At 43.4% G+C, this 25,963-nt stretch overlaps 2 protein-coding genes across 2 annotated transcripts in view; one reads left to right on the top strand and one right to left on the bottom strand.

The window, feature by feature from the left end:
- ndrg2 (NDRG family member 2) overlaps positions 1–19,640 on the top strand; it is a 35,609-nt gene extending 15,969 nt beyond the window's left edge. Inside the window, exons 2-16 of the mRNA XM_083937101.1 lie at positions 6,573–6,655; positions 9,639–9,680; positions 10,693–10,798; positions 10,931–11,051; positions 12,772–12,834; positions 13,171–13,231; positions 14,761–14,847; positions 15,088–15,144; positions 15,830–15,933; positions 16,026–16,064; positions 16,168–16,219; positions 16,352–16,399; positions 16,500–16,535; positions 17,202–17,253; positions 17,398–19,640. Of these exons, the coding sequence (XP_083793227.1) occupies positions 6,584–6,655; positions 9,639–9,680; positions 10,693–10,798; positions 10,931–11,051; positions 12,772–12,834; positions 13,171–13,231; positions 14,761–14,847; positions 15,088–15,144; positions 15,830–15,933; positions 16,026–16,064; positions 16,168–16,219; positions 16,352–16,399; positions 16,500–16,535; positions 17,202–17,253; positions 17,398–17,561 (1,104 nt within the window). The 5' untranslated portion in view covers positions 6,573–6,583 and the 3' untranslated portion in view covers positions 17,562–19,640. The remainder of the gene's footprint in view (positions 1–6,572; positions 6,656–9,638; positions 9,681–10,692; positions 10,799–10,930; positions 11,052–12,771; positions 12,835–13,170; positions 13,232–14,760; positions 14,848–15,087; positions 15,145–15,829; positions 15,934–16,025; positions 16,065–16,167; positions 16,220–16,351; positions 16,400–16,499; positions 16,536–17,201; positions 17,254–17,397) is intronic.
- Positions 19,641–22,611: 2,971 nt separating this feature from the next.
- LOC310963933 (protein translocase subunit SecA-like) lies at positions 22,612–25,762 on the bottom strand (the record flags this gene model as incomplete). The annotated part of the gene is made up of 2 exons (XM_083936890.1): positions 22,612–22,629; positions 22,724–25,762. The coding sequence occupies 2 exons, from the start codon at positions 25,760–25,762 to the stop codon at positions 22,612–22,614; spliced, it is 3,057 nt and encodes a 1,018-aa protein (XP_083793016.1).
- Positions 25,763–25,963: the final 201 nt, after the last annotated feature.

Genomic DNA, 25,963 nt, shown 5'->3' with positions numbered 1-25,963 from the left:
AGTTCACCTTAATGCTCGGTGCCCTACATTACTTTGTTGATGTGTCTGTGTGTGTTTATCAGACTGTCGGGGCGCGCCTATTTGTGCAGAGCTGCAAACACTGATGGCAGCACAGAGAGAGAGAGAGAGAGAGAGAGAGAGCAAAAGAAAAGGGGCCTGCCAGCTGAACTGTTTGCCCATTTTTCCTTTTCAATCGCTGTTGAGTGGAAATAAAGAAAGAGGGAGAGACAGAAGGAGGATTGCAGGAACGAGACAAAGACCTGCAGTGAGACAGGACGAGGAGCGATGACTGGCAGAAACGGAGAGAGAGAGAAGTCAGCAGCGTGACAAAAGATGGACGGAGTGAGGCGGGGACGAGTGCAGAGCTGTGAGAAATAGATTAAAATAAAGAGGAAGACGGTGGATGAGAACGGAGGGAGAGGAAGTTTTGCTGTCTGACAGCGGCTTATGCGAACAATAATCTAGTGGTTGATTGAAGAGAAATACAATTTGAAGATGAAGCCCTTTCTGTGAGAGTTGCTGCTCCTTACTGTACAAGATAAAACATTTCTCTCCCTGGCAGAAACACAAGCTCTGATGTATCAAACTTCAAGAGTCACAGATGCTTTTTCCTGCAGACTGTGTCTTATAGAAATGGAAATGCATCCACCCCTTAACAGCCATTGCGGGTTAGAGCAGCTTTGCCCTGCTGAAACGTGTATTTTGGTATGTTGCACATCAAAAGCAGCAGGGAGGGAAAGTGATGTAATGAGCTGGCAGAAAGCAGATTAGCAGAGCTATAGGGAGATCTGGAAATGTGGATCAAATGTTCTTTTACGGTATATGTAATCTTATGTTGCATTATTCATGTTTATCTTGAAGGAGGGCTCATCACATTGATGCAGAAATCGAAATCTAAATGAATTACACGTACGGTTCCAAGTGCAGGCATTATCTTGGGTGTTCTTGCGGGTAGCAGTCTGGTATGAGCAGAGTAATAGCACAGCTATGGTAAACCTTGGGAAATCAAACCCCGCATCAGTCAGTCTGCACATGCACCGCTGAGAACAAGCTAAACTTTACACAGTAGAATGATTTGGTTTGGCAGGAGAAGGCGAGAGCTTTAGTCCGTGTCGGAGTCAGAGAGGGCTATTTCTCGAAAAGCTATACATAGGACCAGGTCCCCAGGACAGGTGCTCTCATCAAATTCTCCTACGGGGTTAGTGGCCAAGCGCGGTACTGCATCACTCGCCTTTTTGTGAGGTGTCCGATGTCCCGGAAGCACATTCGCCCATTCACTCCCATACATGCGGGGAAGAGATCATCTCCAGAAACATTTTTGCATACCAATGAAAAGGCTCATAATTATCTTGAGCCCTCTACTAAAACAATGTAGGTGGGCATAATTTTAGACCCTACCAGAATCGAGTTATGGGCAGGAGGAGGAGGGTGCGCGGCTAAAAAGAGCCGTATTGAAACACCTCCAGCAGTTTACCTCCCATCTCCGTAGAACCCAGTGCAAGGCTCCGGCAGAAACACAGCTTGTGCTCACACTTCTTCCGCATTGTGTCAGATGTTTTTTGTGTTGTTTTCCATTGTTTTTTTCGTGTTGTTTTGTGCTTGGTGCTCGGGAACGCTAAGATCCGGTGTTCACGAGAAGACACCATGCAACCGAGAAGTAGCAACATTCTAAGGCAACCATGTGCCACTGAGCAGCTTTACTAACAATGAATGGGCGCCATTTTTTTGTACTCTGTACATACGTTAATATGGCCATGCATAGGACCCACTACATATAGAACTTGAATAATTATTTTGCTATCGCTTACTGTACATCGAGATGTGTTCTCACTTTCTGTAAATCCTGCGTTTGGGTTTGACGAGGGGTGGCGCCTGGGTCGAGCATTCAGGAGGACATGATGCAGATTACGCCGAGGTCACGTATGGCGTTCGTAGTTTGGTCTTAAACAACCGAGTGTCTTTCTGTTCCTTGAATGTCTCTGGCGAGTTTGGCGTCCACTCGTACCCACAGACAGAAGTTCCCGAATCTCGTCGTCTCTCCAGTTAGACGTTATTGTTGGCACCGTTGTGTAGATGGCCCTTCTTCGCCATCGGATGTTTGTTTTTTTTTTCTTCCAATTTTGCGCGAACCGCATGAGAGAAATGTCATCAACATGCCAACTCGCTTGCTGCGAACTCTCCAACAGGCTCTATTCACACATGGGATCAATTCGACACCACACAGGCTTTTTAAATAGAGAGCTAGCAGGGTAAAGTCTGTTTAATGTCCATCTGGTTTGGACATTTGCATTCTCACATACAGCTCCGCCGGGTAATGTCTGGATAATGTCAGGTTTGCATACAGCGTGCGTGTGAGAGGCCCTTACGTCTAATATCAGTCTAGTACAACTTTTCTTCAGGCAATAAGGCCTCATCTATGCGTTCTAAAAGTTATCTTCATTAATGGCCTTCTACAGATCTATAAATCATTAATACATGAGTTGTTAACCATCAAACATCACATAACTACAACTTTCTACGTTTATCAGCATGAAGACATCATCTCGCGTTCCTATTTGAGCATCAGCATCCAGCAGCAGCAGCAGCATATTTAGCTCTTATCTCGCTCTGAAAACGTCACCGGACCCGCGGCAGCTCGCAGTCTTTCGTAGCACAAATCAGCTTGCGGAGAGTTCATAGTGCCTGTTGAATCCAGAGCGCGGTGACATCGCGTTGCATCAAAGGATGAAGAGATGGATTAATCGTGACAGAAAAAGAGATGGGAGGATGAAGGGAGGGGAGGGGGGGGGGGTGACAGGAAGGATTGAAGCGTCGGAATGAGGCAGCCTGCTAGCATTGCTCCGCATGATTATGATTATGAATGTGCAGAGAAGACGCTTGGATTAATTTAGCCGGAGCAATTATCCGACGCAGCCTGATATCTGACACGTGGAACCTGTTCGGTGCAACAGATGAGCCCGACAACTGTTTCCTGCTGACAGCTGAAATGTGGAAGCAGAGTAGATTCGTGCATTTTTCCTTTTCTCGGCCAGCAACACATTCTCTTCCCCTTCTTGCTCTTCATGCCAATCTGCCCTTTCTCTCTCTCTCTCTCTCTATCTCTCCATCTCTCTGTTTCTCTTTCCGCGGTGACAGACGGTGCCTCCTGTGCAGTTTAGCAGTTATTACACGCTCTGAAACACACCGACTGAGAGAGAGAGGCGGAGGCAGAGATAAAGAAAGATGGATGATAGCGGGAGTTAGGCCGATTTAAAATGTTGTAGCATCAGGAAACTATGTGGAGGAGAGAGCGTGTATGTAAGGGAGAGAGAGCGGATTAAGTAAAATGGGCAAGTTACGGAGGCCCGTATCAATGCTGCTTAATGTAACAGTAAAAAGCTCTGACGAAAGCACTGTACACGAACTGTCAAGCACCAGACAGTGGATGGATAAGGTTAGCGCCTAGCTAGCAGACATCGTGGAGCATTTAGCTAAAGGCTTAAAGGAGAGTGAATATTGGTTGATGTTCATCATGTCGTGATTAGTTCTGGACAGTTTCTCTCTCCCTTTTAATCGTTGTTTTTGTCTCCCTCTGTCGGTGTTTTTCTGTATGTGCTCTCTTTCGTTTCTCTGGTTTGAGTTTGTTTTCCTGGCAGGTGATCCTTGTTAACATTGATCACCTGCCACTCTGTATATTAACCCGGTACTGAGCCTCACTCAGTGCCGGATCATACCCTCAACATACCTTGATGTCTCCCTGTGCACCTGTTCCTCTTGTGTCCATTCCTCGTGTCAGTTTGTATCAGTTCTCTTCTTTTTTTCCCCTTTGTGTTTAGTGCACCTTTTGTAAATAAGTTTTATTAAATATGTTAATACCGTCTCCTGAGTTCCGTGTCTGCATTTGGGTCCCCTCCTCCGTGTATTCTCCGTCATCACACATGACACATCAGGTGGTTAGATGCAGGACTCTCAATGAATGCTAACTGTTTGTGATATAAACATCTTGTTTTCTGACATATTTTTAGATTAAACAATTAATTTGTTGTTTAATAAAGTTGTTTTCAAATGCACAGAAACGCTACAGAGATACAGCTAGTATTACTTACCGTGTTACTTACCTTGTTACTAACCCTTCCAAACATCCAGATGGTTTCATACCAGAGACTTATTTATATATACAGAGGCGCGTAAACACATTTACTCTGCTGGCTTGTCAAGATATGCCAAACCTATAAAAATAGTTGGGGATGGGCTCTGGAAAAGCAATCTACAGTATCAGAGACCGGCCAGATTCGAGTCTACGTGTCAGAAAGCAGCTGCCTGACCCGCTGCAGTGTCTTCAAGTAAGATACTGAGGTCCCATCCAGTGCAAGAGCTTGCGTCGGTGCTTGCACCCTGCATTGGCGTTGGTGCATGTGGTAGATGCAGAGGGTATAACTGCAGTGGAGCCACCAAAAGTCCTTGGCAAAGCAACAGTCCAGAAACAGGCTTGATAAGCCCGCTGGTCACAGAGGAGACCGGGGGAAGGGGTCGTGAGGAAGAGACATCAATCAGACTCAGAAGATTTAGTATTCGTCTCATTTTTGATGCCATTTGAAGCGTTGCTGTCTAAGAGGCGATCATTTTAGGAAATACTCCTTAGGGTCGTATTAAACTATAGCAACACACTTCCTTTGTGGTTGTGTGGGCTGGAGGACTTGTTGGACAATGAATCTACAATTTCGTTTTTCAGGCTAAATGTCCGAACATTCGCACGCTCCAGGATTTTAAATGGGAACTACACCCAGGCTGCATTCAATGAATTAATTGGCAATTGGCACAAATAATAGTGTGTGTGTGTGTGTGTGTGTGTGTGTGTGTGTCTGTGTGTGTCTGTGTGTGTGTGTGTGTGTGTGTGTGTGTGTGTGTGTTGCATTGGTGACTAATCATTTCCGTTTGAGACCCAGAGAGACACAGTCCCCCTTCCCCTTCAGGGCAGCAGTTCATTTTCTGATGAGTGCACACACACACACACACACACACGCACACACACACACACACACACACACACACACACACAATACAGTCATCGGTTTATGAGAGCATGAATTGAGAGTGATGTCAGAGGGTCCCATATTTCAGCTTTAAATGTCAGCTCGAGCATGATGCTGTCAAACGGGCACAATAACAACCTTTCCTTTAAAGTGTAATTCCGGCGTAATTTCATTCCAAGGTCTTTTTTCGGCATCGATAAACATCAAATAAACCATTGAGACTTATGGGAATTAAATACGTACGAAGTAAAAGTATTTATCTCTCTTTTTTTAAAGAACTTAAAAAATATGAGCTCAAACTATTTTTCAGATTCAATTTAAATAACTGAGTATCACAATATCTCAATATATGGTGTCATCATGATGCGATTCCATTGCAAGACGATAAGTGATCACATCGAATTATCGCCAACGCACGGTCGTCATCAAGTCACGACGATGCCAGTGTGCGCTTGCGTGCCGGGTAACGTTACACATACGCCAACGCAAGAAATGTTTTATATTAAACTGGTAATGGTAATATAGTGATTAAGGAGTAAGGATGGATCTATAAACAAGATCTTCTAACATCAAACTAATCAATGCATAGAATTTAGGCAACGTTCTGTGCAACTGATCCTGAATCAGCAGCCAGGAACAAATTCACTAATTCCTAAAAGCCAACAAGGACCAAGATAAGTTTGATACTTCAAAGGCCGAGGCCGGACTCAAATTCTACAGCCCTGCAATTTCAGAAATACCCAACTGAGAATGAACGCGGACAAGTCATTCGAGTCGAGTCTCAGTGACATTTACAGCCCGGCACGTCTGCAGTCTTAATTGTTAAGCCTCCAGTTTGAATTCCCAGAGCTGTGGACGCATAAAAGTGGCAATGTCGAAGAAATTAACTTACCTCTGCCTTACTGAACAACCGCCTGCAGCGATGCCCTTGGGTGTCAGCATTTAAATTCCTCGCTGCTCCGGTGTTCTGCACAGGTCCACACGCTGGGGCTGTAAAGGTGTGGAAATAAGCGGCACGGTTCACTGACCTTCCTCAGATAAAAGTAATGCTACACAAAGTGTTTTTTTCCTTCACTTCACCCTTATCGGCCTCTCGCTTTTCACAGTCACAGGTTCTCAGTTCACACGTCTCTGTCCCGTGTTGCCCTCTGTATCACCCAGCCGTGGTCTCTCTGTGCTTTCGTTCCTCTATCCTCATGTCATCACACCAATTTTGACACATCCCAATATGTGATCCACCCCTCCTCCTCCTTTATAGCTCCCTACTTTTCTCCCCTTGCTCATCTCTGCCAGCGCTAATTACTAATTAACTTTCTTAAGGTCCCACAGCTCAAACAAAGTCCCACAGGTAAACATCTACATGCACTATTGAATCACTCGGCGCGTGGGTGTGTCGACCTCTGTGTGTGTGTGTGTGTGTGTTTGGCACACCTGTTCCCACATCGCTGTGTCAAGTATCTGTGTAAGAATAATAGGATGTATGTATGTATGTATGTATGTATGTACAGAACAACTGCAGCGACAGGTTTTCATGCTCTGTTTTTTTTTTTGCCTGTACAGGAGGTGACACCATGACAACAGAAATGCAGGAGATCGCCATCACAGAGGAGAAGCCTTTACTCACGGGTCAGGCTGATGCCAAGGTCAGAGATGATGGCACACACACACACACACACACACACACACACAAACACAAACACAAACACACACACACACACACACGCACACATGCACACATACACACACACACAAACGTACTTACAGCATGCATGCAAATACACACAAATAGACTGACTGTTGTTATCCAAGCATGGAGAAACGCACATTAGAAGCATTAATTGCATGGTCGTCAGTGTGTGTGTGTGTGTGTGTGTGTGTGTGTGTGTGTGTGTGTGTGTGTGTGTGTGTGTGTGTGTGTGTGTGTGTGTGTGTGTGTGTGTGTGTGTGTGTGTGTGTGTGTGTGTGTGTGTGTGTGTGTGTGTGTGTGTGTGTGTGTGTGTGTGTTTGTGTGTGTGTGTGTGTGTGTGTGCACTTGGTGACCTGCGTAACAGTGGACTTAGGCATCGTTAGACATTCACCAACAGTGGACCTACGGCAAACAGGGGACATTTCTTGAGTTGGTCATGCTTTAAATCCAGCTAAAATCATGTCTAATACCCTCTGGTGATTTTTTTCCAACTTTTGCCTAGTGAGGATTTCCATTTCTCCTATTTGCAATGTTGGCTTGTGTGTGTGTGTGTGTGTGTGTGTGTGGAGGGGGGTGGGGGGTGGCGGGGTAGCATTCGTGTCATTGCTGTGCAAGATTCAAAAGTGTGTGTGTGTGCACTTTTGAGTCTGAGCAAAGCCTACATGTGTCTCGAACACATATGCATGAACGTGTGTGTGTGCGTGTGTGTGTGTGTGCGTGTGCATGTGTGTGCGCACAGCTGCAGTGCTGGCTCAGATCTGTCTGTTGACGTCAAAGCCCAGAGGGAGCGAGAGCAGCTCCTCTGTTCTGCTGCGCTGATGTTGCCGCGAGGATGCAGCGCTCTCACTGCAGACCCCTGCTGGGCAAACAGGGAAATGCAACTCTAAAACAAGAACAAAGCAGTTACACAAAGAATACTTGAATTGACATCCAGTGAGTGGCATGTAGAGGTTTAGTGAAGGTTAACGGGAAGTATTATTAATGTCACAACAGGAAGTAGATAACTGAAACACACCCTTAATGAGTGAAAGAGACAGAAAATACAACATGTAATTATGATAAGCAGGGTGTTATTCTGTATCTTATTATTGTCAACAAATCTCATGAAAAGAGTAAAACCAGGAATAACCTACGTTGGCCCCTCAGTGGTCCCTCAATAATGTCTAACTTCCATACCTTTTCTGTGCCGTTCAGCTCTAGGCCCATTGGTTCCTACTGAGGGCGTTAATATTTAAAAACAGCTTACAGGGGGTCGCAGAGCCGATCCCAGCTGACATGGGGCGTGAGGCGGGGTCCACCCTGGACAGGACGCCAGTCTATCACAGGACACATAGAGACAAACAGAGACAGACATTCCGTCTCCACCCTCATGCATTCAGCATCCAGCCTCTGGGTGCTGAGCTCTATGATCGAGAACTTGCTTTACATTGATTAAACGAGTGACCTTTTATAATGCGCCTTCTCTCCATTCAACCAAACCTCCATCTGCACACGCCCACCGCCACTTCTACTTCTCAGACTGCTAATTTCCTAAGAGCCTGTGATGCTAGTAATTCATTAGCGGGGTAAATGGATCCAAGGTTGCAAATGAACATCCCATTTGAAGCCTCCCACTGACAGACTTCCTCCTTATAATCCCCGTTATCCCGCAACCACCTGCTCCTCTGGATGGGTCTCCGCTGCTTCATCAGGAGTGTAATGATGCCCTTGTTGCCTGTGTGGCTGTCGATCAGTGAGCAAGGCCTCATTAAACATAAAAGGACTGTGAAAGAACAAAAAGCTGAGAATGAATGCTCGTACCGTATAAGCTTTTTGTTTCTTATTCATACGCAATAGGAAAAAAAGAAAGAAAAATGCATTTTTCTGCTCATATTCCACTCTAGATTCTTGACATTAAATACCATAAAATGACTTTGGATAAAATATTTGATAGTTTCAGGTTTACAAACGTAAGGAGTTTAAGGACTTATTATCTTTGGGTTTTTTCGACTACTGGTCCTTCAAAACAAGAAATATAAGAGAAAATAATCATTAGTTGCACCTCTGGTTGTCATCTATTCAATTCAATTCAATTCAATTCAATTTTATTTATAGTGCCAAATCATAACAACAGTTATCTCAGGACACTTTACAGAGTAGGTAAAGACCAACCTCTATGACTTATTTATAATTTACATAGACCCAACAATTCCCCCGTAGAGTACGGTGGCAACGAAAACCTTCACTATAACAGACAGGAACGTCAGACAGACCCAGCTCTGTGGAGGACGGACATCTGTCTGCACCGGAGAGAGGAAGAGAAGGAGAGAGAAAGAGAGAAAAGACGGACAGATGGACAGAGAGAGACAAAGACAGACTTAAAGACAGAGACAGACACACTTCCAGTAACTATAATAACATCTATAGTAATGTGAATATGACTTATATGTTATGGCAGTTAATATAGCAGAATAGTAGAAACAAGCACAGCTAAGGTGATAGATTATAATAGCAGCAGGAAGCGTCATGCAGGACCACGGCAGCAGGCACCACCACGATCAGCAGAGACCTGCAAGACGACAAAGCACCAACAACTCCGGGGAAGAAGTGAATTAGTGACATGCATTGATGAGACATGAATGATACAGACAGAGAGGAGAGAAGCTCAGAGTATCTGTAAAAGTATTCTCCCCCTGCAGACTAGGCCTATAGCAGCGTCATTAAGCAGAAAAAAAATCAGCTTAAAAATAAAAACATAGCTGTAAGCTTTATCAAAGAGGAAAGTTTTGAGTGTACTCTTAAATATGGGGACACTGTCTGCCTCCTGAATAACACTGTCATCAGTCGCCTTACCTGAACACACAAATAGACAAAAGACAAGTGGCATTTAAAGAAATATGTATCAAACAATCCCGTGCACAGCTTTTGCTAACAAGACTTCATTCCTTCATTTCTCGCAGGATGCTGAACTGGCTGCAAGGATACTCCTGGACCAAGGACAGGTTAGACCGTTTCCGTTCTGATTCAGAGTACAAACAAAATATGCATTAAAATATAACAGAACAACGGGACCAAGCATTGAGAACAAGTTGATCACTTAAAGGTCCCATATTGTAAAAAGTGAGATATACATGTGTTTTTTATTATAAAGCAGGTGGAGGAATTATATAAATACTGTGAAAGTATTGAGACACTATCCACAGAGAAATGCACACAGCCTTTATTCAGAAACTGTGTCTTTAAACGACGCATCGGGAACTCTCTACGGCTGTGATGTCACTAAGGGCGCACTCACACTGTCTATCCGTACCGTGCCCAAACATGTTTCACAGCTAAAGTCTAGTTCGTTTAACCAGTGTGAGTGCAACCGTACTGCTCCTAGGATAAAAAAATCCTAGGAGCAGTACGGTTGCACTCACACTGCTTGCCGTCCATGGACCGTTTGGGAGAGGTCGGCTTTTGTAAAGCACGTTTGCACGTGTACGAGCACGAGCACAAGGCCTACGGCGGTTCTGACGTCATTTTATGTGCACCTGTTGGGACATAGAAAAAAGAAGGAGGGACCATGCGCGGACATTTAAAACAATGGCGGTGAAAGGTTCACGTTGGTGTGATGCGGAGGTGGAGTGTTTACTGCAGATTTGGTCGATGAAAAGATTCAAAAACAGTCGACAAGACGCACAAAAACTCACATGTCTATGGAAAGATTTGTAAACAAAGCGACACATCGCCATGACGTCATCAATGCGTGTGACGTGTTACGACGTGATGATGTATTTTATTTGTCTTTATGGCCCTAGTAGGGAACAAAACTCTAATGCAAAAGCAGTTTAAATATGTTTGAAGGAGTCATTAAGGTCTAGACATTGTTTCGTAATAAAACTGAACAAGGAATAAAAACGCTTTGGGGATTTTCCTTTGATGCGTGCAGACAATATCTTAGATATTGTTGTTCTCTCTCTCTCTCTCTCTCTCTCTCTCTCTCTCTCTCTCTCTCGCTCTCTCTCTCTGCAGGAGCACAGTATTGAGACCCCACACGGTGTTCTGCACGTGACCCTCCACGGCACACGGACCACCCGCAGGCCCGCTATCCTCACCTTCCATGACGTGGGTCTGGACAGTGAGTAGCTCTTTCTCTTCCTCTCAGCCTTATTTTTGTCTCTCACGTCTTTGACAGCTGTGAGTCACAGCCTACCATCTTTCACTCGTTTGTGACTTCTTTTCATTGATTCCTTTCCCCCCCCTCTGGCAGGTAAGAGCTGCTTTTCTCCTCTATTCAAGTTCGAGGAGATGCAGGAGATAGTCAAGAACTTCACCCTGATCCATGTTGACGCTCCAGGGCAGGAGGAGGGGGCTGCTGCCTACCCCGCAGGGTACGACACTCACTGTGTGTAGTTGCGTGTGTGTGGACTCGCTGGTTCGTCCTGCAGTGACCTTGCTTTTTTTTTTTTAAAGTGAATTTCTCAGAAACGGAAACAATCTTCTGTGGCAGGCTTAAACCTAATCTCCCCCCAAAAATACTTACCATCTCTCACATCTCCCTCCTCTGCGGTCTCTAATACGCTCTTGTCAGAGGTTTAAAGAAAATCTGTCCTTTTCTCTCTCCCTTTACGCACTTCTCTATCACTTCTATTCCACGCGTGATCATTCTATGGGCTCAGGAGGACTTTGTTTCGTGCGGCATCCCGACCCTTATGTCATGAACCGTACGGGGATAACACAAAGAGACTGGACCCAAATGCAGACACGGGATTAAAGTACAAACAAATGTTTAATATAAACGACACACAGAAACGTTAAACACTACAGGGTAACAGGTAACTAGGGACGAGACGGTCGAGGAAAACAGGAACACGGGATGCTACGGAAAGAAACAAAAGACAACAACGATTAATGCTGTACCAACTAGGAGCGAGAAAACCACAAACGAGTAAGGAATGCCAATCCGGGGGGAACAGTTTACCAAGGGAAGGGTAAACGACGGTCCGGCGCTGCATGCCTGTCAGCTCAGGGTTTAGATACTCCAACAGGTGATTAGAGTAACAGGCTGCAGCCGGGGGGAGACACGCCTACCGGACCTAGATGACAAAACAAGAGGGAGACACACATGCAGGGAAAGACAGACAGAGGGGGACAAACTCACACAAAAGGGAGAGAGGAGGGACCGACAGAACCGACTCTTGACACCTTAACTCCAAAGCTTATTCTCTTTTTGATCTTGTTGAAGCCACCGTATGTGCCCGCAACTCATCCTCACACCTTAATGACATATATGACGGTCCTGTTTAGCAACTCATCCTCACACCTAAACGACATATATGACGGTCCTCGGTGTTTAAACCACTTTTTTGAAGAATCAAACTTGTCTTGGTCCTTGTTGGACTCACCTTTTAGGAATTAGTGAATTTGTTCCCGGCTGCTGATTCAGGATCAGTTGCACAAAACGTTGCCTAAATTCTATGCATTGATTTATTTATTATTTATTCATTTGATGTTAGAAGATCTTGTTTATAGATCCATCCTTACTCCTTAACCATTAATTACCATTGGAAAGGCACTGTTGCCTATCATCATCTTGAACAGGACTCAATTCGCTCTGGACTCGGTCTTGACTTGATCTTGACTGCACGGTCTTGACTCAGACTTAACTGGACCTGGCGTTGGACTTGACTTGGTCCTGGTCCTGGGGAAACTAAACTAAAATTTAGGCGACAAAACTACTTGGCCAGGAAAAGATCATTGGATTGGCTCAGAAAGAAAAAAGTCAATGTTAAATTTTGGTTTCACATGGAAAGTCCTGTGATTGTTCCTGTGTTGTCTGACCCATCCGTCCTACATCAGCGTACTTCCTTGTCTGCTCCTGCGATAACTACGCCCACCTCATAAATGTGGCTTGGAATAAGTTGCTTATGCCCTACGCAGCCATTTTATTGTAAATAATAAGTGAAATATTCCGTCATCATGTATTGTAGAATAATTACAAAGAGTTTTGGTGAGACAGTCAGGAGAGTATGTTACATGTTTGCACTAACAGTAAAAACTGAACGTTGTAATGAGTAATTAGACTGACATTGCTTGTGTTTCCCGCTATAGTTACCAGTATGCCTCCATGGACACCGTAGCAGAGATGATCCCCTCCGTCCTGCAGTTTTTCAAGTGAGTTAACGGTATTTATTTGGACGTAAGAAGAAGCAGAATTTAATACTGCTTGCGGGCACAGAAGGTGATTCTGCATGACGTGCACACGCATGAACTGATTCATCTTGTTATGTAAGTCATATTATATACAGATAAACGTATTACCTCCCTGTGCAGTTCCATACGCTTAATATAAACTCGAACAGTCAGATTATTTCTGTACCCAAAGAACCCTGTCTCAGTAAAATAACATTTTCCTTAAAATATACGGGTGATTTATGTGTCTATGTTTAGACACAAGTGTACAGATTGTCTGCATGTGTTTATTATTAACTTGTTCTGTCCCTCTGTCAGCTTCCGTACTGTAATCGGAGTGGGAGTGGGAGTGGGAGCGTACATCCTCTCCAAGTTTGCAGTGAGTGTCATCTTTTGTTTGACGCTCTCATTTTCTGACAGCAGCTAATAATACTGCACCTCGTTCTGTTCGCAGCGATGAAAAAACATATTCAAAACCCCCTCTGCACAAACCTCTGACTCTAGTATGTCAGTGAAATGAAACAAGAATTTTTAACCTGGCTTTATCTAATGTTCATATTTCCGTGCAAATGATCACATGTGTAATTAGATACAGCATTTGCATATTAAAACATTTCACAAAACTCATAATACAAAAAAACCCCAAAAGGTTTTACCCTATTCACCTGTGTCCTCCCTTAAATGTACAACAAAATTGTATAAGATTACTAAGAAAAAATGTGAAATAACCTATAATAGGGATTATAGTACTGTCATGAACGGTGCGGGGAAATAACAACAAAGGGACTGGACCCAAATGCACGGACACGGGGTAAAAGTACAAACAAATATTTAATAAACAATACAGGGGAAACAGAAACACTGAAGACTAGACGGCCGAGGGGTAACAGGAAAGGGGGAAACGACGGACGGTCAGGGAACAGGACAGGGAAACAGGAACGAGGAAACGGCAGACGGTCAGGGAACAGGACAGGGAAACAGGAACGAGGGAACGACAGACGGTCAGGGAACAGGACAGGGAAACAGGAACGAGGAAACAACGGATGGTCAGGGAACAGGACAGGGAAACAGGATCGAGGAAACAACGGCTGGTCAGGGAACAGGACAGGGAAACAGGATCGAGGAAACAACGGACGGTCAGGGAACAGGAACGAGGAAACGACGGACAGTCAGGGAACAGCACAGGGAAACAGGAACCAGGAAACGAAAGACGGTCAGGGAACAGAACAGGGAAACAGGAATGCGGAAACGAGGGACGGTCAGGGAACAGGACAGGGAAACAGGAACGAGTAAAATGAGGGACGGTCAGGGAACAGGACAGGGAAACAGGAACGCGGGAAACTATGGACGGTCAGGGAACAGGACAGGGAAACAGGAATGCGGGAAACTACGAAAAGAAACAAAGACAACAAAGATTGACAAACAATCCACGAGGAGCGCAAAAAACAGAATTTAGGAGAAACGGGAGCCAATCCAACGAAGAGTTTACCAGGAACAGGATAACAACGGACCGACGCTGCGTGCCCGTCAGCTCTGGGTTCTTATACTCGTCAGGTGATCAGCGTAACACGCTGCAGCTGGGAAGGAACCACGCCTACCCGTACCTGGACAAACAAACACCAAGGGGAGACACATGCAGGGAAAAACAGACTGAGGGAGACAAACTAACACAAAAGGGAGAGAGGAGGGTCTGACGGAACCAACTCTTGACAAGTACTGCTTTAATGATGGGGGGCTCACTGCTCCTTCGAGCTTCGTGTACTGATTTAAATCTTTCTACACGTGTTGTTATTCCTGTCCATTTGTGTCCAGAATGGTAACTACAGAAATCATCTGTGAACTTTCCAACCCTGTGATGTTCTTGTCATCTCACCACCTGCCTCTCTTCTGCTTCCTTCCTCTCATCAGCTTGCAAACCCAGATTCAGTGGAAGGTCTGGTCCTGGTCAACATCGACCCTAACGCTCGAGGATGGATGGACTGGGCCGCTCAGAAGGTACGCGCGTCTTCTTTCTTTCAGGGCTCCATTGTCTCGTCTGCAGACACATGTGGTACTTTAATCAAGTTAATCCTAATGCGACTTCTCCATCAATTTAAGTTTAGCTGTGGATATGAAATTATGCGACCGTGTGCATGGTCTGTGTCCCAGAAGAGTATTGATTATGTCATCCTTTATCACATTAAACCTAATGAATGATGGACAATCCTGTTGATTTCTCTTCCTCTCCCTCTCTAGCTCATCTCCGTGACGTCCTCCCTCACAGAGCAGATCCTGTCCCACCTCTTCAGTCAGGTACTATAATGTGTATTTGAAGTGTACGTTCAAAATGCATTTCATAGTTGTATCCAAACAGCAAAAAAGGTTGTTTTCCTGCGTTTTGGGTTGCAGTGGGACTAAGGGCGCACTGCCGTAACAGGTTTTATAGTTAAAGCCTAGTTCGTTTGGCGGCCCGCTTGCTGTCCACGGCCTGTTTGGGAGAGGTGGGCTTTTGTAAAGCACGTTTGCACATGTACGAGCATGAGCGTGCGCACGTGCACGAGCACAAGGCCTACGGTGGCTCTGACGTCATTTTATGTGCGCCTGTTCGGACATAGAAAAAAAAATTAAAAGACGGACCATGCACGGACATTTAACAACAACAACAATGGCGGTGAAAGGTTCACGTTGGTGTGATGCGGAGGTGGAGTGTTTACTGCAGATTTGGTCGATGAAAATATTCAAAAACAGTCGACAAGACGCACAAAAACTCCAAGGTCTATGGAAAGATTTGGAAACAAAGCCACGCATCGCGATGACGTCATCAATGCGTGTGACGTGTTACAGCGTGAGGACATATAGGCAGCAAGAAGCATTTGCGCGAGGCCCAGGTAGTGTCAATTCCAATCGGGCCTGGAGGGGGGGGGGGACAAGTACCCTAAAGCCCGGGGCACGGTAGGCGGACAGTGTGAGTGCGTCCTAAAAGTCTATTTTCTTGCAGGAGGAGCTGTCATCAAACACAGAGCTAGTGCAGTCTCACAGAGAGCGCATCTCCAAAGCATCTAATCTGGTCAACATAGAGCTCTTCTGGAAGACTTACAACAGGTAAATAAGCCCACGAACATCATTGCATGAACGTAAATATACTTCACATCGAACAACGGCCAACATAATCTTCTCTTTTCGTTTCCCTCCAGTCGCAGAGACTTGAACATTGACCGCAACAGCAGCTTTAAGTAAATCCCCTCTACACTTCCACCTGTATACTTAATTTTTTGTAAGATATTTTTATAGAAACTGAAATACCACCTCTAGCAACTCTATTTCTTTCAACCTCAGGTGTCCAGTAATGTTGGTGGTGGGCGATCAGGCTCCATATGAGGACGCTGCCGTAAGTGTTTAGGTCTTTTTAAGTCTAAAATGTCTACAAATAGGACCTTGAACCACGTGTTTTAAGTGTTCTTGTATTTTCGGATTCATATCGATGGCACAGGTTTACGGTTTTTCCTTCTGTGACCATTAGGTGGAGTGCAACAGCAAAATGGACCCAACAACAACCTCATTCCTAAAGGTAGGTGACTTTTTTGTTCTGTTTATAATCTTTCTCTCTTCTTACTTACACTTAATTTCTTCATTCTCTCTGATGCATGTCTTCTCTCCGTCCTCTGCAGATGGCTGATGCTGGTGGTCTCCCTCAGCTGACCCAGGTAACAACAAGCTAAAAGCCTCTCTGATGCTCAAAACGTGGATTTTAAAGCTGCAGCAAGCAAGGCGGTGTTAAAACGATGTTAAATGAGCCTTCGATGGAGAAACATATGCTATCACTTTAACTCGTGTACCCTGTTTGCCCACATTTCTGCACAAATTGTTCGTTGTGCACATTGAATCGTTTGTGCTCATTGAATTCTTCCTCATGCACATGGATTCTTCTTTGTGCACATGGATTCTTCTTTGTGCACATGGATTCTTCTCTGTGCACATGCATGGATGCATTGAAACATGAGAGAGAAAAACACCAAACGTGATCTGAAACAGAAGCACCCCGCCAATAGTGAAATCTCAACCTGCTATTGCCAGTTCCCTCCATAATCCACATAAAATGAAAACAATTAATTCAGAAAAGCATACATTTGGGGTATTTCAGTCCTTTAAATCAAAACAAACCTGCGTTATTTTGTTTTCTTTGTTTTCTTTGTTAAAAGTTGTGGATGGTGGGAACACAAAACGGTATTTAGGTACATGTCCGTAAACATTTATGTACAGTTATAAAGGTAATATACTGAATGGAAAGGCTGCTTTATCGTTACCAAATTCATGTATTCATTTAATTGTACTGAATGTAAAACGCCATTTTTATGCTTTTATGTTTGCAGCCTGCTAAACTGACTGAGGCTTTCAAGTATTTCATCCAGGGAATGGGCTACAGTAAGTTCACTCACTTGGTCTTGTCATACGGTCAGCAACAACAAAAATAGAGAAAATCGCCAGCTTTATTCTGTAGATGTTGTATAGTCTTTGCAACGATTTCTAATTTGTAAAGCTAATTTTTCAAAACATTTCTCTCCACAGTGGCTTCATCTTGCATGACCCGCCTGTCCCGCTCCCGCACCACCTCCCTGTCCTCCTCCTACTCCATGGATGGGTCCCGCTCTCGCTCCCGCACCCTGTCCCAGGGATCGCAGGGTGGCCAGATGCCGCCCAGCCCCTCCCAAACGATGGAGGTGTCTTGTTGAAGGGGGGAAAAAAAGGAGAGCGAGTGAGAATGAGAAAGAGATGAGGGCAAAGGCGGAAGGAAGGGAAAGATGAAGGACGAGGATAATGTAGGAACAAGACGAATGGGTTACTTATTTGTCACTAATCAACTCCCATCATTCCCCACAGGAGCAGAGTAGGACTGGAGACAGGGAGAGGTAGGGAGGAGGAGCAACGGAGGGATTTCAGAGGAAGATAGAAATGCATCTTCTACATTTTGCACCAGTCCTTCTACTCAAATCCCCCTCCCAACTGATACCAGAGTGTATCAGGCTGTTCTACAATGAAAAGAAGAAGTATAGGCTGGAAGAGATAAAAAAAAATGGGGGGAAGTTGGGAAAGAATGACCACTAGTCCTCTCTCCCTGCCTCTATTGGAGCCTCTGTGTCAGCCAGTAGAGCCCTTTAATTTAGGCCTATAGAAGCCGTCCACCTTGCGTTAACCAATAGTAATAATTCTGAAAACGGTATTGTTGTTGATGATATTGAAGCTAATGATGATGATAATGTAATAGGAAAAAAAAAACAGTAACGCTTTCGTCTTTATTTCACAATGAGTTTTAAAAAAAACATAGATAAAAATTAAAAAAAACATACTATAGCAGAGATACTTATAACGATGTGTGTCTACTACTTTTTAAGCTAGTTTAATTGTATTTTAATTAATCAAATTTTTTTATTTTCGCATTTGTAACTTGCCTCAGCAAAGGGCTGAAGCTGCTGATTGGTTGACCAGTCGCGTGGTGACAGCCAATGAGAGCCATTATGGGGACTACTTCCTCCTTGATGTTGCCAGGTTGTTTATGTCTTCCATTTGCCCCGTCCATAAGTGACTGTTTTGTTTTCCCATTGGAGTTGAGCATTCGGGCAGGAAGCTTTTTTTGTTGTTGCTTTCCTTTCTTTTTCTTGACTTGGAAGTTGCATGCCTGGTATCAGCCCATGTGAATATTGACTGGGTAATATTTTTCTTTCATATTTTGCTAAAGAGTTGATGGAATTTGGCTGTGTGTGCTTGTATGTGTGCTATGTCGTATCCTTGGAGTATTTAGCGAACATGACGGTCTGAAGGTAAGCCTAGGTGAGACTGAGGTTGTTCTCTTTAGCCAGCTAGAGCCCTAGCTTAGCCTAGCTTAGCTTAGCTTAGCTTAGCGTGTATATGTGCTTTTTGTTTTCTCGGAGTGGTTAAAACCTGAACATGGCAGTCTAAAGGAAAGCATAGGTGAGACTGAGGGTGTTAGCTTTAGCTAGCTAGCACCCTATCGTTAACACTAGTCACACACTAAATAGTGCTTCCAACATTGCTGGCAGTCTCGCACTGCGTGTCCTAATATCCACGCTCGTGTACTACCCAACAGGGCGTATTACATCGCTGAGTAGCATGCTAGCTTGGATATTACATGTCAGTGTTAGGCGTGGCCAGAGGGGATCACTGTGTTTATCATCTGGGTTGTAATCTCTTAGCCTTGCCCGTGCATGGAATACCTCCTAACAAACCCAGCTAGCATACTTGAGTTTCTGTGCGACGTGAGGTAAAATGAACACAAGCTCCTCTCTAGCAACAAGCAGCTTTATTCAAGCAACAGGGTCGAGAGAATTGCGTTGTGATCTTTGCGGTATGTGTGTGTCCGAGGAAGTTAATGTGAGAAAATGCTTGTATCCTGTAAGCACAATTAATGCAGCAAAGATGGCCAGGGTCCGACGGAAAAGTTTAGTCATTTAGTTTTGAGACCAACAATGCCCCCTGTGACTTATTGTTGTGTCTAGATGGTAACCCTAGATTAGCTTAGAATCAAGAGTTACCAGACACAACCATGACTTATCAATTGCAATGTACCAGCCCCTTCACTGCCAACACACTTTGGTACAACCTCAGTCTAGGAGGCGAAATATTTAGCCCTTTTTTTAAGGGTGAAAAATGATGGAGCCAATATCTGCACCTTGAAAAGACCAATCTGGAATAGCAGCCAATAAGCATTCTTACTGCCAAAACTACGAGCCCCAAACTACGGGGTATTTGTTCGTCACAATTCCTCCATCAGATATCCTGTCAGCATTTAAGAGCCCCCCCCCTTAAAATCCCACACGAAGCTTATCACTGCCCTTCGACACGGAGCCACCGGACTGAGCGTACTTTTAAAAGGACCTGTATTTGGACCCAGTCGGATATCTTTGGAGCGCAATGTGCATTTGTGTTCTGATGCAGCGTTTTCTTTAATAAGCAGTATGATTTTTATCAGCCTGTCAGGGGTTGCCTGTTTCTTTAACATGCTGTCTAGTGCTCCTTTCCCAAACCTGTTTGATGAAATAGTGATGGATGAAGACGACAGTGACAAGAAAGTCAGCGGTGGGCCTCAGATTTGAGCTTTGGAGAGATTTTTGATAATGGTAGAGACGACAAGAATCTGTTTGAAGTCGCGTCCCCTCATCACATAGAGCAATTCACAAACGGCCTTTGAAATGCCAACAACCGTTGCATTTAATAAGGCGCACTCAAATATAGATGTTAAAGGGATTTGTGCTATAGAGTGTAACACAAAATGTGACGTCAAACCAGTATTTAGGCTCTTTTGTTGCTGTCCAGAGCGCTGAAGCGTAGAATGTAAATGCTCCTCCCAGACTTAAATTAAAAGCAATCTGGCACAGGAGCGTCTAATAAATAAGGGATAACGGGTGGGGCCTAGGAAATACAAATTGCCAAATAAGGAAAAAGGAGTGGTACTTATTGGTGGAGAGTCGAGCAGGGTTGTTTGATTATAAATGCTTGTCCATTTTGTCTTTTGTTTGTCTCTTAATTTTTACTTTGATCATATTTTCCTTTCCCCTTTTTTAAACTTTTATTTTATTTTATCTCTGTGAAGTGTTAGTTTACCGTCCTGATGTGCTCACAAGTTAGTTAACCGTGTGATAGTTCTTGTGTAATTTTTTTAGCATTAGCACTGATAAGGGAGAATAATATAATTAACAATGACAAAAAGATAAAAGAGAATACAATCAATTTTATTTGTGTGGCTAATTTTCTCTGTGTAACACAATGAACATCCTTTAAGAAAAAAGCAAACTTAAATATGAATAAAAGCTTAAGAGAAATATCCTGTCTCCTGTCTTGCTTTTTCAAGAGGGGTTGAAGAAAATGTATTTGGCCTTTGCAGTAGCTCCGTTGCTTTGTTCACTTTATTGATAATAAATACATCCACATACCCAACTTCCTACGCAGTACCTTGATTCGTACTTTGTAGGAAGTCAGGGGACCAAAAAACATGTTGCAATATCGCTTTTGGCCATTGGCGGCAGCACTGAGTGCAGTGTTTTTATGTAAATCCATGAATTTATGACTTCAAACTGACAATATATTGGATTAGTTGTATTTTAAATGTCTCTGGGGTCACAACAAGCTGTATGTTTCAGTCCACAGCACTATCACAAAGTTTAAATCTAAATATCAAACGTAAATGTTCCATGTGAATGATACTTTTACCTTTGTTACCTGTGTTGAACTACAGTTTAAAGACTTTTCAAGTACTTATGTAACCTTGACTAACTCTTTATCCATCTTATATTCACATACACCACACATCCTAACTCTCTCACATAATGTTATACTGTGCTAAACAAACGACTGTAACAACCTTCAGTACCACTTTATACCACACCGTGGAAGGAATGAACTGATTACAGTGTGTGTTAAGACGTTATGCTGCAGTTTATTTGATGTGTTCATGCAAAGAATGAAAAATGTAAATCTTCTGAAGAATAATATACCCATCAAAGACTGATACAACAATAATAATAACTATGACTATAACCATAAGGTTTTGAGTGATAGCTTGATTTTTATTATACAAAATCAACATTATAATAAAACAAATATTTTATAGTCCTTTAAAAAATATAAACTTTCAAAACGTAATGACTTCAGTGATCTTTACAACTTTGTATTATTACAAATTTCCCACAGTCTTTAGATGTATCTTTAAAAAAAGTTAGTTACGGTAGTAAATATATGTTTGTTATCTGTAATACAACATCACTTTATCTAACTTTGTCATTGTCAATTGAATAAATGTAAATAAAGTATCAAGTAAATGCATCTTGTAAAGCTCAAATAAAAACAATATATAGAAAAATATGACAAAGTGTAGTAAAAAAAATTCAAATTGCACAATATAGATGTAAATGTACAATGCAAAAATACATTAATACCTGATTCGTCATTGTTCAACTCAATTTACAACAATTAACATAAAAATATACCATAAAAAGAACGTGAAATGATTAACTTCAAATCAAAAATGCATGAACACCTTCAACATTTGACTTCAATGCCTTTGGTTCAGTTAGGATCACATGTTTTTTAATGAGGAATTTCCTCAAAACTTGAATAAAACTGTGATAAAAGAACTTAAAAATCAAGAAGATGAACTTCGAAACCCACAATAAACTGGAACTACAGTAGGCTGTGTTTCTTAATTCCTAGTGTGGCTGACCAGATTTCCTGACTACAAGAGGAAGGGCGGCTGTGGCTTGGTGGCAGAGTGGGTCGTCCTCTGTTCGAGAGATTGGTTGTTCGATCCCCATCTCCCCCCGGGTCCACACGTCGAAGTGTCCTTGGGCAAGACACTGAACCCTGAATTGCTCCCCGTGCTGCGCATGGGTGTGTAAATGTGGTGTGAATGGTTAGATCAGATTAGATGGTCTGTAGATGTCCACTGCCATCAGTGTGAATGTCTGTGTGAATGGGTGAATGTGACAGACACTGTGAAGCGCCATGAGTAGTCAGATGACTAGAAAGGCGCTATATAAGTACAAGTCCATTTACCATTTTGTGCTCTTTTACTTGCTTCCATCTAATCAAGAGACTGATTTATGGTTCTATGTATCTTTGAGAAAAGGCCACCCAGAGAGAACAATGTGTCTAAGGTATAGACATGAATCAGGCCCAGAGATTCAAGACACTTAAGTTCATTAAAAATGTCAAGAGCGGGATCTCTGATGAGCTGGAGAAACATCAGAGGATCTCTTGAGCGGATCAGAGTCAGTGATTGGGAAAGGACTGAAAAGGGCAGCAAATGAACAAGTGGAACCAGGAAGTAGACAAGACTCTCCTCCACTTTTACACTTCCCCCAAAGCCTCTGGCCCTGTCTACCTTCTTTATGGCTTCATTAATATTTCCTTTGAAACACAGCAACACTTTGTTTCTGGCTGTCATGTGGCAGTTAAATCGGGAGAATGAATCACTGCGGACGTCCTTGACTTGGGTGCAGTATCTACGAGTGACCTCAATCTGTTCACAGTAGAGCTCAACAGACTTGAGTGCATTCTTCAAATCTTCCAGAGCTTGAACAATGCACCTTGGATCCTGATTCCTGTCTTTCTGGGATAAAGATGCAAAAGCACGATTGTAATATGCAATTGCTGCCCAGCTGGGGTCCTCCTGTATGGCCTTAGTGTACATCTCGATACTCTCTGCAAGATGTCCCTGTTCGCGCAGGTCCTTGCCCAACGCAGTGTAGTGGTGCAGATTTGACAGGGGTGATTTTCCATCTCTGACTTTTTCCGCGGCTGTTTTCAGATCTTCAGTCAGTCGGTTTTTTAAGTCCATGATAGAATCTTCCTCATTGAAGTGTGTGAGTAGCCACATACCCCAGAATTCATTCAGTGCAGACACATCTGAAGCTGCTGGCTTGTTGTTTCTGCTTTGGTACACTCCATCAAGTGTTTCCAGGTACTGACTGAAGAGCTCTTCCTTCTTCTTTATCATTGGGATGTCACGCCACAAGTAGCTGGCTAGTCTTTTAGCCACTAAGTCATCTCGGACCTTCTTAACTATCTTTATCCCCGAATTGAGTTCTTTAGTCAAAATATCTGACAGAGTTGAAGACATATCGTTAGACTGCTCTTGGCTGTGGCCTTCTTGATAAGACTCGAATTGCGACACAAAATCATGTGGCAGGAAAAACAACATTTTCTCACCTACGGATTTTACTTTTCCCATTATAGCCAGCAATTCGAGTGGTTCTGACAGATGGCTGCAGCAGATAATGAGTTGAGCAGACCCAGGAGATCCTTGTCTAGCAGTACGGCCGAATGCTTGTTCCTCCACACGAGCATTCTCAGGCAGGAAGGTCTGCACAACAAACAAACCTCCAGCTGTATTTACATCGTCAGAAACCTTGAGGTCTGCCCCACGACCTGCAAGGTTTGTTGCTATAATGACATCTCCAGCTTCCAGCTTCGTGGTAAAGATTGCAGTATTGTTCATGTTGTTGCTTATGTAAAGCCTTTTGTTCGGGACTTTACCTCCAAGAACATGATCGAGAACCATTGCTCGTTTGATGGTCTCACAGATGATCAACACAGCTCTCTGAGCCCTGTATGGAGTAGGGTTGGTTTGTCCAGTCACAACATTGCAGATTTTCCTAATCCATTCTCTTTCATCATGTACGATCACTCCTTCTACCTCAAACAGCTTTCTGCGTTTGAATAAAGGTATCCGACAGGTCTCGATACCCTCATAGATTTTCTGCAAAGTCTCAGTCTCTGCTTGTTGGCCAAGAGTCCCAGACATTCCAAAGATCTGATCTCCATACTTTTGAAACAAACCCACATTGGACATATAGTTTGTTATGGCTATCATGTCACTCAGTTTGTACTCGTGTTTCATTTCAAGAAACTGCTGTAGCCCATCTGATAAAACCCTAAAGTTTTCAACAACACCTGTGGAGCTGAAGTCAACAGGCACTACCCCATGTTCTTCGAGTATATATTCATGGCCCATTGTCATGGTTTGTGCTTTGAATGCATTTTCAATCCAAAGTTTGAGTTTAGAATTCACCAAATCTGAAAGGAAGCCTGGGACACAGCAGTCATTGTTCTCTGTGCTGAGCTCACAAGGTGTAAAGTGAAGAGCATTCTTTATTTCTGCTTCTGCAGCGCTCACCATACTCTCTTTATCAGAATACATGTACTGACAGAAGCCTCCATTGATTAAAAGCAGTGGCACTCTCTGCGTTTCAGCCATTTCTGTTTGTGGTCCCTTGTTTAGTCCTTTTATTGCCCCATCATTATTTAAGCAGTGTAGAGAAAACTGGCACAATGGGAATCTCCTCTCTACTGTCTGAAAGAACTCTTCCAACTGGTTAGCAGTAACAGCTGCAGTTTTTTCAGTTAAAAGGCTTGGGTTCTTTCTAAGGACCCCGACTGAACCTTTTGCCAGCATACCTTTGTCCTCAGCAATTTGAAGGATTGTGAACTTATCCACATCTTTGCCCTTTACGTTTTCAAGCACTACTTGATAAAAGGGGTATTTTCGCCCCACAGTTGTCTCTGTGCCAATCTTTTTATACTGATTAGCAGTGGCCCATATGACTGCCAAGAGTGGATTGAGATGTTGCAAAGCAGGCATATCGCTACCTATATACACAAAGTGATGACCCTTATCGAGCATCAAGGAATCCACTTCATCTACAATTGCACACTGGTATGTTCTTTTCCCCAATATGTCCACCCTTTCAAAGTGCTGGCCTAGCCAGTGTCCAGCAAACTGGTCAGCAGTACCATAAACAACCTGACACTCGTAGCACTTTTTTAACATGTCTGGGTCTTGTTTGTTGGTGTTGCAGTCTGCAGTGATTTCCAAAGACTTGTAAAATTTTGTCCAATCTTCCAAATCTCTCTCTGCAAGAACTGGTGAACTTGTGAAGATATCTACCTTTTCTCCTCTCATAGCTCGAAAAGCTGCAAACATTGCCACAATACATGACTTCCCCTCTCCAGTGCCAACCTGAAGTAACCGCCCCCCTTTGGAAAGAGCCATAATACACCAGCTCACCATCTGTGTCAGTCGTGGTCTGAACTTCAGAGTTTCTTCCACTGTCTGACAGAGCTTCAGCAAGGCTTTTTTCAAACCACTCCGCTGTGATCCATCATTGTGTGAAGTAAGATCTTTATCAACCGTTGACACGATGTCTCTCACGTCATCTAAAAGTGTTTCATCAATTTGGTTTAGCTTTTGTTGACGGATTTCCTCAAGAATTTCATCTAGTTCCTTTTTTGTGCCATAGGCAAAACATTCCTTGATGTCTTTGTCTGTTACAGTCTTATCTAGGACCAGCTCCTTAGGTGTCTTTCCTTTTTGACATCTCCAGGTGGGAGTGATGTAGTTAATCTCTATACAGTGCACCATTTCCAACATCCATGGGAGGAGTTGTGATATGTCAGTTGTCGTCGACTCAAATCGCTTCAGAAGAGCATTGAACAAGTCACTCACATCTGTTGGGTTCCATTTAATGTTTGTCACCAGTCCTCGCAGCTTTTTGAGGAGTTGTTTTGGAGACAACGAATGGCAATTGATCAATAAAGTTCTGATTCTGTTACGAAGTTCTTC

This window comes from Echiichthys vipera, assembly GCF_963691815.1.
Source record: "Echiichthys vipera genome assembly, chromosome: 22".
Classification (NCBI taxonomy): domain Eukaryota; kingdom Metazoa; phylum Chordata; class Actinopteri; order Perciformes; family Trachinidae; genus Echiichthys; species Echiichthys vipera.
Note: the sequence above shows the minus strand (reverse complement) of the source record. Positions and strands in the feature narration are given on the sequence as shown.